We start from the raw sequence: 12,606 nt of genomic DNA, 5'->3' as shown, positions 1-12,606 counted from the left end.
AGCATACAATTGAAAACAAGCTGAAACAAGCTGCCACACAGTCTGGTGTACCTTGAATCTAACTATGATGTGCATTGTTATATAGGAGTTTGGGTATAGGTCCATGAGGTACTGTAGGTAAAGAACCTTTAAAACCAGGAGACAGGACCAAAACACTACACAAATTGAAGACATCCTTCTTTGTTCATTTACGGAATACTTATGTACAGCTTGTATTGTACATTTTATTATTTTAAAGCAGGGGTCATCAATGTTTTTCAGGCCAAGGACCCCATAGCAGCTAAAAGATTAAGTAGGGACCCCCACTATTGTTGTATAAAATTGTGTTGCAACTTTTTCCATAGATTTCATTTCAGACTTGTTTGACAGCACCATCATCAGTGTTGGATTCAAGTCAATGTGTATTCTCAGACATTTAACCACTTAAACCCTTTATACTTAGTAAACCATTTGATTTATTAGAAGTCATGGTTAAAAGAAAAACACATGTTACATGCTTCTTACAGAAGTATCAAGGAAAAGAAGTCAGACTTATTTTCATTGTAGTCCTTGGTCTGAGACGAGACAAACAAAACAACATAAAACAGGAAATGTAACAATAAATAAAACACTAGAACTATAAACTCTGATTACAGCATAAGTAAAGGTCTGATAATAAATAGAAGTGTCCATGCTATTCTGCAACGTTTTCTAAAAGCCATGCTTTGAGCATTTGTTTGAAAAGATTGCCGGGGGTAGCAAGTTCCAGTTTACTGCTCCTCCATATCTAAATGAGCATTTTCCCATATCAGTTTTGAACTGCAAGTACAGTTCTGCGATGCTGGCTCTGGTTCCGTGGGAATGAACTTTGCCACCCTTCTTGAAAAAAAGAAGAAGAGAAAAAAAAAGATTGCTAAGGTACATGGGGGCACTGCTATTGCAGATAACCATATTCAGCTGTAATTGAACTGACCTCGTTACCAGAGGGAGCCAGGCCAACTGCTGTAAATGTTGGTTACAACATGTTCCCTCGCAGATAGCACCAAGACGACCCAGACATGTCTATTTTAGGCTCTTTTAGGGCTTTGGTTAGGCCATAGGCCTCCGTCCGTACCATGAGTCAATGGCATAGTCAAAACACAATAACCAGTGAGTTTGCTTATAAACGAAGACTGGCTGAATCCAGAAACTGAGCTTTCCTTGCTAAGAATTTGGTTCTGCCGTTCACCTTGCTCATGGTCCTTTTGTGCCATAGTTTCACCACTCAGGCTACGATCTAGCAAGCAACAAAGGTAGCTGACTGAGGATTTAGCAGGAAAGGTCTGGCCACCAATGCTGGGAGAGGCCAGTTTGTGCAACATGGGCTGAGTATCAAATGAGATGTATTCAGTTTTGGCAATAACGTCTGTGAGCCAAGTCCTAATGTTGTTGATCTCATTATCAAGGGTGGCATGCACCTTTTCAACATCATCTGAGGTTAGGATAGGCTCAATCTTGTAGAACATCTATTTTCAGCCAAAGAATAGGGATACTTGATTAATGTTTTAAAGAAAAAAGTTTCTATTACAAATTTGATGGCCCCCCTGTAGTAGCCTAACTCTGAGGGCCCCCGTCCCCCGAGGGGTCCTGGACCTCCTGTTGAAGAACCCTGAATTAAAGACTAAGTATGTTTTTGTTATTTTAGAGATAGAACATTTTAAACATTTATGACAAAAATTACTGCCCTCTTCTGTGCATGTGTTTTTAACTTGAGTAACATGGTAAACTCTACTGGCCACATGATGGCGATAGAGTACCTTTGAGATTGTTAACCAACTGACATGCGTTTAAATCTGTGGCAGCAATACAATATAATGTCACTATGTCGCAGGTATATTATGCAATACCAGTAGCTAGAGTCCTGTGTTGTATCCATTTTCCATACATTATCCTATAGTGAAAAAGCATTAACTTTCTTGCAGAAAACTTATTTCAAGTTTCTCAAATTCTTTGATATCATGCCTTGCAAATGTGGAGTACATTGCTGAGTTCACATAACAAAATACATGACCTGGGCTTCTTTATTTTATACAACTTATTTTTTATTAAAACAACATATTTGAAATATTTGTGAATTTGTATTGAGACATAATGGCAAATAAACACCTTTGTTAAAAAAACAATAAAAAACAACATATTTACACAAATGGATATTTGTCATCCAAAATATTGCACATAGAATACTATGCAAAAGGTTTGCATATCCTTATTATAGTGATCATTTCTCACATGAATGCAGGCTACATATGTGCTGCATAGTCAACATCAAATCATTGTACAGGATTTCGTTTATATACAACTGTACAAAATTGCATTATTACAAGACAGCAATAGAATATATTGCTAATATTATTAGTGCATTCATTAGGCTTTCAACGTACTACAATAATACTGCTGTGTTACTTTCCAGGACGGACCAATGGAATTGTTGGTAGTTGAATTTGGCTATAATACATACATGCCCATGCTGACCGTAGCCAGGGCTAGAAAGAGCCCCACGGCCAGTCTAAAGACATGTGAGGCCTTCATCATGATGCTGGGGATCTGGAGTGTCTTGCATGCCATCATTTGATCTCCTGAGAAAAGATTAAGTAGTAAAATATGAGACAAAAATACACTTTTTGAAATACTACAAGTATATTAATATCTGTGTGCAGGTCCATCCAATTGTCTTACCATTGGCCAGTTTGGACTGTGTTGTGTGACTCTGGCTGTCATTCTGCGTGACACTCAACATCTTCTGTAAGTCATCAAAGACCTGCAAAACAAAGACAAGAACAGTCATTTGTAAGCCACTTGCGGTTGTGTTCCTCGATGTACATTTGACATTCTTGTGCAAAGAAATCATCATCAAATCTGTCTGCCTCTCTCCCCAGTCTCCATCACTCCTTACCTGGATGTTAAACTCAAAGGCTCTGTCAGCCTCCTCCAGCACTCCGTTCCTCTCCTCCTCTGTCAGTTCTATGCTGTTCATCCTGCTGCGATAGAGCTGTTTGAACAGATTGGCGCTCGTCACACCAGGGAAGGAGAAGAATGACAGGCCATCGCCATTCTTCAGGCCCAGGGACTTCTGGGTGATTCTGCCCAAGATCTGTCCTCCCGACAGGTCACCTAGGTATCGTGTGTAGGAATGGGCGACCAGGAATTCAGGGTTTTCTTCGCCAATCTGTGTAGGGGAGGCCAGGAGAGTTGGTTCAAGGTTCAAGCCTGTTTATTGTCATGTACCCTAGCTGGTAGCACCATTGCAGGCAGTGAAATTGAGAAAGAAAATAAAAAGAAACTGCAACAATAACAAAACAAAAAATAAGTCACTTGCCTGTCTTAATCTGTGGGCATATCTTTTAGTGGCTGCAGGAATAACAATCTTCTCTCTCCAGTCTTGGCCATAGAAGTGTTCCAGGTCTTTCTCAATGGACTCCAGTCTGGCCAGCTCAGCTGGGAAGTAAATGGGTGCAACACTGGGGTGGTTGGAGTTCCTGTCTAGTGCTTCTTCCAAGGCCTGGTAGATCTCATGCAGGGAACACAGGAGGAGCTGAGGAACAACAGTGAGAGAGGAATCCAGGGGAGAGGGAGAGTCGGTGTCAGAAGTATTTATGCATATTAGTTCAGGTAACGTGTGTGTGTGTGTGTGTGTGTGTGTGTGGGGGGGGGGGGGGGGGTATACCAGTGTGTGTGGTGTTGTACCTTATATTGTGCCAGGGTGACCTGTCCCTTCTGGTAACTCAGCATCAGTTCTGTGTTCTCTGCCCTGACATGACTCTCTTTGGTCACTGCCTTGATTTGCTCTGACAGATCACTAAAAGTAGAAATGCAAAATGCTCAAGAATGATCTACCCAACATGTCATGTTTACAGTATACTAATGAGACACCGCAAGCTGTCTGATCACAGTGTTCTTATGGTAATCATACACAATCATTGACAGAAACAGTGGACTAAGGGAGGGAGATGTCAGAGATGCACAGAGCAAGTACAGTAAGGTGACCCATTTACTACAGGGTACAATCTGTGCACAGATATGACTTTTACACTCCCAAGTAAAATTAACACTTGACGATTTTCCTGTCTATCAGTGTATGGTAATCTGAGCAAAATGACCTGCACAACTAATACATATACTATATGTTCTGACAGAGAATTGAGTTCGCACACACACTTTTGCTTGGCATTCATGCACATTACTGCAAATGCAGCAATGCAGTCAGTAACGTAGTAACTCATAGAAATGTATCACTTGTTGAATCCTTTTGATTTGAACCACTTTAACCATTATTTTATACTTTGGCTATTCAAAAATAGCAGATATACAAGCTCATAGCGCGGCACTGAGTGCCGTGCTATGAGCTAGTAGATCTGCATTTTTTTTTAATCATGAGAATTTGTGCAAAACTTTGAATATAATAGATTTTTAAAGCAAACATTTGTAACTCAATTCTCAAATCTTTCTTTCTTGGGGGCCATGGAACTAAACATTTAGTCAAATACATATAATTCTAGGGGTCCTTGACAATAAAAGGTTTGAGCAGCACTGATATAGAAACATAGCCTGACTGCAAGCGTCAGACTCTATCACACACTTCACAGGGGGTGGTGTTGTGCAGTCTGGTTTATTAACCAGGCTAATAGAAACATACTTTTCAGAAAACCATTAGGATTTAGAAGACATTTGTAGAATCGGCCTCAGGTCTTAATACATAACTGAGTCATATCTATGGTGTGGTATATCATAATATGCAATGATAAATGGAGGAGGAGGAGAATGTAGAAGCAGAATAGAATTCATTCCTACCAGTCTCTCAGCTGTTCGGGTGCTGCCGCAGCGCTCTTCTCTGCCTCCATATCTGGATCTATGAGAGACCAGACCAAATATGCATTTTTTACAATCCATTTTCAACAATTCTTGTAAACATCATACCAGAGATTGTCATCAAATGGGGCGGGAAAGAAGCACTTCAGTACTCGCTGTGTTAAGAGTTATGAATGTAAAAGTTTCAAATGCATAACAATTTCATAGTTCCATATGTCTTACCATTGGCCAGTTTGGACTGTGTTGTGTGACTCTGGCTGTCATGCTGTGTGACAATCAACATCTTCTGTAAGTCATCAAAGACCTGCAAAACAAAGACAAGAACAGTCATTTGTAAGGCACTTACGGTTTTGTTCCTCCATCTTTTTCAGAGGGTTTAAACTGATTGTGAACCAGGGACCACCACCCTGACTAAGAATCAACCTAGGGACCACTGTTGTGTTGGGAGGGAATATGAGATAACATTAGAGCTTTGATAACACTTGCTATGCATCCCATGTCTATGCATCCCACTGTTTCTCAACCAATGGTCCACGGACTACTAGTGGTCCATGGCATAATTAGGACTGCAGGAAGTCCATGGGAAAAGGGTTTTAAAATACATAAATAAAATACTTTTGTTAAATGTATTAAAATATGTTTAATGATTTTTCAAATGTTATATATATATATATATATACAGTATAAATATTTTTAGGCGAGGACACATGTGCCCATATTATGGGCATGTTTCTAAATAATGATGACTCAATCAGGCAAGCTGGTACACTTCCCCTTCTTGAGATTGTATCTACCTTTTCTGTGGAATTTCTTTGACACTGACTTCCCAGTAACTGACAACATTGACGGATCATCATAAGTCAACATGGTCATTTAGTCACAACATTTTTTTTGTTCACTGTTCAGTGAACAAAAACCTACATTACTAAATTTTACCTATATTACTACATATAATGCATGGTCAAGGACCACATTCAATACCTTCACGGACCACTAGTGGTCCACGGACCACCTGTTGAAAACTCCTGATCTACCGGTATATACATTCACATGCAGAAAAATCGTTGTCATCAAATCATCATCAAATCTGTCCGTCTCTCTCCCCAGTCTCCATCACTCCTTACCTGGATGTTAAACTCAAAGGCTCTGACAGCCTCCTCCAGCACTCCGTTCCTCTCCTCCTCTGTCAGTTCTATGCTGTTCATCCTGCTGCGATAGAGCTGTTTGAACAGATTGGCGCTCGACACACCAGGGAAGGAGAAGAATGACAGGCCATCGCCGTTCTTCAGGCCCAGGGACTTCTGGGTGATTCTGCCCAAGATCTGTCCTCCCGACAGGTCACCTAGGTATCGTGTGTAGGAATGGGCGACCAGGAATTCAGGGTTTTCTTTGCCAATCTGTGTAGGGGAGGCCAGGAGAGTTGGTTCAAGGTTCAAGCATGTTTTTTTGCCATGTACCCTAGCTGGTAGCACCATTGCAGGCAGTGAAATTGAGAAAGAGAATAAACAATAACAAAACAAAAAAATATTAACACATGCCTGTCTTAATCTGTGGGCATATATTTTAGTGGCTGCAGGAATAACAATCTTCTCTCTCCAGTCTTGGCCATAGAAGTGTTCCAGGTCTTTCTCAATGGACTCCAGTCTGGCCAGCTCAGCGGGGAAGTAAATGGGTGCAACACTGGGGTGGTTGGAGTTCCTGTCAAGTGCTTCTTCCAAGGCCTGGTAGATCTCATGCAGGGAACACAGGAGGAGCTGAGGAACAACGGTGAGAGAGGAATCCAGGGGAGAGGGAGAGTCATGGTCAGGTCTCTTTTTACATGTCTTTTTTTAAATATATCTGGGTTCGTGTAACAAAACACTTTGGACCTGTGAACTGTGAAAACCTCTAGTGCACTTGCATGTGTGTGGATGTGTGGGTGTGGGTGTGCGTGTTGTACCTTATACTGTGCCAGGGTGACTTGTCCCCTCTGGTAACTCAGCATCAGTTCTGTGTTCTCTGCCCTGACATGACTCTCTTTGGTCACCACCTTGATTTGCTCCGACAGATCGCTAAAAAAGTAGAAGTAGAAAATGCTCAGCAAAGCACATTCTCTGATCACAGTGTTCTTGTGTTATTAGTCATGCACAATCATTGACAGAAACAGTGGAGTTAGAGAGAGGCGTCAGAGATGCATAGAGCAGGTATAGTAAGGTGACCAATGACCAATTTACTCCAGGGTACAATCTGCACACAGATATAATGTACTACTGATGTTATTTTTTTTTCCCCTTACAGTGTTAAGATTTTACTTTGTAGCAGTGTATGTAAGAAGAATTACCTGTTGATAATAATATAGACCCTCATTTCGGGGGTGAAATATCTTTTAAGAGAGAAAATTGAGAACACGCCCACTTTTGCATGCTAGATATTAATGCACATACAATTACTGTACATGCAGAAATGCATGGAATAACTTTAACTTGTTGAATTATTAATATATAAATCTAAGTCATATGTGTGGTAGGTCATAATATGCAATGATAAAAGGAACGAGAGGACAATGCAGAAGCACTAAAATCACAGCAGTTCATTCCTACCAGTCTGTCAGCTCCATAGCTGCCGCTGGAGCTCTGTTCTCTGCCTCCATATCTTTATCTATGAGAGAGCACAGATGCAAATAATTTCAACAATTATTGTAAATCAATTGATTATTGTGATCAATTGGGTGGAAATAAGCACTCCAGTATGAGTTATGAGTTATAAATGTAAAAGTATCAAACACAGCAATTTAATAGTTTAACTCACCAGTTATAAGGGTCCTAGTGTTTCTATTTGAGACTTCTTTCTCCCTGGATATTCAGTACAGTTTGTGCTCTGTGTGTTTGCACTGTGTTCTGGCCCTCTTTTATACTAGTCCCCTCTTGTCTCCTCCTCTCTGCTGGCAGTCGGAAAACAGGAAGGGGCTAAGCTGACTCAAAACCTCTGTTTGGAACACCACAGGGGGAGGGACCTCAGCTAAACATGACATGGCAACTTGGGCAGTACTAGGAAAGTTTACATGACTCAGCGACTATGGGAAGAGCTTGGAATATGAGAGGGAGGAGCTGTAGGGTTTAACATGATGAAGCTACTTTGGGAATGCAGTCAGAAAAGGAGTACAGGGGAGGGCTTTAGTGTTAACCATGACTCAGGAATTCCATCGTTTAACAAGGCAAGAGGAGGGACTAGCTCTTAACATGACTCGGAATTTCAAAGTTGAACAGGGCAAGAGGAGGGACTAGCTCTTAACATGACTCGGAATTTCATAGTTGAACAGGGCAAGAGGAGGGACCAGCTCTTAACATGACTCTACACTATTCTGAAACTGGAGATGTATCAACATTGAAACGTTGACTCATGGTAGGCTACAGAGGAACATCACTCACATGACCGTGTGAGAACTTATAATGTTAACCACAAACACAGTTTCAGTTTGTTGTAACTGTGTGTTAAACCATTACTGAATCCATAGAAAATCAACCCAAAGAAACCTATTAACCTCAATACAATGTACGCATGTTTTATGAGCAATCAAAGAACAGAACCAGCTGTTCTTAGCAAGGCAAATCTTATCTTATTCTTCTTAATTATTCAGCTAAAGTCACTGATATATCACATTATATGGTTATGACATATTTCACAATATCCCTGTTCTACTGTGTTACAAGCGCAAAGTCCAAGTGCAATATAAGTATTTATGTTTTAACCAATGAGTCAGATATTCTTATGTTTAATTTTAATCCAAGCTGTATAGGTAATCTTAAACTTCACAGTTTTTATAGAAAATGCTGTCATGTGCATATTAAGTGTCAAGACAAGTTCAGCAGTCAGTACAATTGATCAATTTACATTTCTTTAAGTGATTCTTTTTCCATTATACTGTAGTGTATATTTTAGTAAAATGGATCAATAACTTCATTACAACACCAACAATTTGTGGATCGATCCTATTTTGTGGTGGAGCCAGAAAACATTGGTCGAAGGACATTTTGCATGCAACCTGAATAGTTTCAACACCAGATAGAGCAAATAGCTAGTGTCAATTATACAAAATAGGCCTATGTGTTAGTGTAATTGGCCTATAAAATTAAATAATACAATCTGACGGGATATAATGTAAACAGGGGGATTTGTCTTTCAAAAGTATGTTGAATTATGCAACGTTTGCCAAAAAGATAATAGATCATAAAAGAAAAATTAGGTGGACTTCTCTGTCAGCTGGTGATAAGACAGATATGTATCACTTTTATCCTTACCAAGGTTCACCAGTGTGACTAGAATGAGGTTATCAGCGAGGGAGGGACTTGGCAAGAGAATGAGTGTGCGAGTGTGCGTTCGTGCGTGTGTGCGTGCGCAAGGGAGTTCGTCCCTGGTACCATTGTTTACAATGGTACTAGTTATTGACTGATCTGATTTAAAATAGTATTTTTTCACATTTGGAATTTGGTTCATACAAACTCATGAAAACATTACAAAAAACATTCACACTATGAATATAAACATTTTGTGTGCCACATGACATGTGAGAATCTGTCAGCTCTTTTGCGTTGACAAATTTATTTTTCTTGATGCAGCCAGTGGCTCCAATCCTTTTTCACAGGAATTCACCAAGGCTGCAGATGCAGATTTGTGGCCTGTTGAAAGGTTGATCAGCTTCTATTCTTCACATGTGAATGGATTGACCATCTGATTGTTGATGACATCTGTTATTTTCCTTTGTTCCTTGGCTCTTGGAGTCTTCATGGTGCATCTAGGATCTGGACATTGTTCCTTGGCTCTTCATGGGGCATCTGCACACGTCCTTCTCTTAGTCATCAACCATCTGGCAAACATGGCTGCATGCAACATATGTGGCCACACAACATTGTGTAGTAGTCTTGATCTTTACATTTGAATTTTTACTTTTGGGTGACAAAAATGTTATGACAATGTTATAACAATTATGGCTGATGATCTATGGTCACAATCATGGCAAAGTTCATTACTATTGAAATAAATATTGGGGTGGGGGACTGTTGCATTAAAATAAGTAAATAAATGTCTATATATAATTTGGAAAGATTTTGTGAATGTATTTAATTTTGTAACATTTTTCGATAGAAAATAATAATAAAGGCTATAGACCTACCACATAGGCTCTCGGTGCAGGAAACAGGGAGACCGAGAGAGATTGGGTGTGACATGCAGCAAAGGCCGTTGGGATCGGGACTCGAACCCGCGACGCCTGTCAGGCCTACTATCAATAAAAGCAAAAAATTCCAGCAGCAGAGCAATTAACCTCTCATTTAGTGTACCTATTATGACCAAATGAATACAAATGTTTCTATGTACAGTATTTACTATACCACACTGGGTGAATAAGCGCCTTTTCACATTTAGGCCTACAAATCGCGAATGTGCCAAACGTGAATAGCCGATCCACTGGGCCAGATAACAGATAAAAAAAATCTTTCTCCAGATATTTTTCCATTCAAAGTGGATGGTAGATAGTAGATACAGATAAAAAAAATATCTGCCACAGATAAAAGAAATATCTCTGGCAGATCTTTTTTTATATCTGTATCTACCATCCACTTTGAATGGAAAGATATCTGGAGAAGAGATTTTTGTATCTGTTATCTGGCCCAGTGGGAATGGGCCTTTTTAGGCCTACCCTAGACTAGCTCACCAGCTGTAGTGTAGACTGTAGAGATCATCAGTCACATTGACACAGCTGAAGGTGATGTGTTTCATTAGGTGTTTGTGCTGCAGCTGCAGACTAGTCTGCGTCAAGACACACGGCTCTTCATTCCGAGTCAAACCTTGAACTCGTTGCATATCCTACAACAACACGTCTTGGTGTGAAGCCAGGTAAAGGTAGGTTATGCTTGCTATGCTACTAAACAAACACTGCTGTAGAAGAATACACAGTCTCGACTGTGCAGGCTCAGCACATTTTAAACAACTCATCTTCAGGTTAGAATGGCTTTTGATTCTGTGAAGCTGCGTGATCATGGTCGCATGCAATCGTGTTGTGGAATCTAGAGTTGCATCACCAACTTGACAGCGCAGTGCACGCATGGACGTAAAAGCGCTATCTGATTAAACGACTTTAAACTCTGTATGAAAATCTTGAATTATCCTCATTCTATCTGCAAAGTTTTAATAAAAACCCACTGTGGACATGTTAAGAGCTATTCTCGGTTAAGAAAGTGTTGGAGTTTGGAAGCACTCGTGGGAAATGACTCAACGGTCTTGTGTAGGCTACCACCTGTTTCTGAAAATGTCACTGTTTGTCACATAATGCTGGAGGCAGCGCCGCAGCGGGACGTTGTTGTTGTGAAAACGAGCGCTTCCAAAGTTCAACAATAATCCCAGCAATACACCTACACAGAATTTAGCTCATTACATGTCTATGGTGGATTTTGAAGATGGAGGATCATTTTCAGCTGCAATATTGGTGAGTGTTAAGTCTTTTAATACAATCAGATGGCACTTTTGGCAGCCAATTGTGTTGCTACTCGAGATTCAACATAGGCCTAAATAAAATAAAATCTAGAGTTGCAATTTGCGGCTAGGCTAAATGGCCTTCTGTGGTTCTCAAATAGGCCAGTAGGCCTAGGCATAGTCAATCAACCCCTGTAGGCCTATATGCTACTTGGAGTCAAACTAGCCTTGGATCAAGACTTCTAAGTTCTAAGACATGGTCATATGCAAATGTCAGGATGAAATACATCTATAACAGTCTTGATCCAAGGCTACAGTCAAAGTATTATAGATCGATGGTCAAATACTAGGCTATGGTACTCGACTACAAGTGAAATCTGCTCTGTCAAATACATTTAAGCTATGGAAAAAATAATAATTAACTAGGTATACTCCAAAATGATCTGGGGCTCAAGTGGTTAATTCATGATGTACATTTTCCCTAGAGATGTAGTGGAGCCAAAAGTACAATATTTGTCTTTCAAAATGTAGTGGCATAAGTATCCAAAAATACTAATACTCTAAAGTACAGATACTCACCAATTTTACTGATCTTGACCTGCATATTACATTTTTCAATGCGTTGTTGTGACACACTCTTTGTGAGCTTGTATCGAATATTTTCAAATAACAGAAAATGTTAACCGTTCCTCATTTTGCAGTGGTGTCTTTCAAGGACCCCTGGTGGTTCCCGTCCCTGGACCCTACTTTGAGAAGAGAATCTCGGGCTACTTACTGTACATTGGTGATTTGGCTGCATTCATGTCCTTGTCCTGTCCAAGTAGTGTATTTCAACTTTGGTTGTTTTGAAGGACTAAAGCATTTATTCCCAGATATGAAAATGGATGGGGAATCAGGACTTGTGAGTGGGCGCATCCAGAGGGAGAGAAAACGTTCCTACAAAGACTTCATGCAGGACCTGGATGACACAGAGCAGAGTGTCGAGGAGGAGGATCAGGAATGCAACACCAAGACACTTACGGTTGTACATAAAGATGATTGAATAATGGGATGGAATGGCAATGGCTGCCTGGTAGTGATATGGGTTCCACAACATGTGTGCCCAGCCTGTCAAGAAGCTATTTAGCATTTTCAGGTAATCATTGCTTGGCACAGTTTTTTAAGGGCTCTATTATACATCTATACATCACCATGGTAGAAGAAATTTGGAAATCGTGGTGCTCAGTATTTCCTTTTTCCCCTTTTCATTCCAAGGCTGATAATTGTGAGTGAATAAATGTATATTCTATATGTATATATTCGTATATTTGAGGCCCGTAATGTTACTGTCTGCAT

The 12,606-nt window shown here is 40.1% G+C and overlaps 1 protein-coding gene across 1 annotated transcript; it reads right to left on the bottom strand.

Annotated features, from left to right (window-relative positions):
- Positions 1–2,059: 2,059 nt before the first annotated feature.
- hmox1b (heme oxygenase 1b) lies at positions 2,060–7,678 on the bottom strand. Its single transcript, XM_080720986.1, has 12 exons — positions 7,612–7,678; positions 7,404–7,461; positions 6,764–6,875; positions 6,363–6,578; positions 5,949–6,221; positions 5,047–5,128; positions 4,807–4,864; positions 3,703–3,814; positions 3,335–3,550; positions 2,912–3,184; positions 2,695–2,776; positions 2,060–2,594 (listed from the first exon to the last, which is right to left on the bottom strand). Exons 2-12 carry the CDS (start codon positions 7,451–7,453, stop codon positions 2,464–2,466), a joined length of 1,605 nt encoding a protein of 534 aa, XP_080577112.1. The 5' UTR covers positions 7,454–7,461; positions 7,612–7,678; the 3' UTR covers positions 2,060–2,463.
- Positions 7,679–12,606: the final 4,928 nt, after the last annotated feature.

The sequence above is a fragment of the Nannobrachium achirus genome (genome assembly GCF_963921795.1).
Source record: "Nannobrachium achirus genome assembly, chromosome: 3".
In the NCBI taxonomy this organism is placed as follows: Eukaryota; Metazoa; Chordata; class Actinopteri; order Myctophiformes; family Myctophidae; genus Nannobrachium; species Nannobrachium achirus.
The sequence above is the reverse complement of the archived record's forward strand: the minus strand, read 5'-3'. Positions and strand labels throughout refer to the sequence as shown.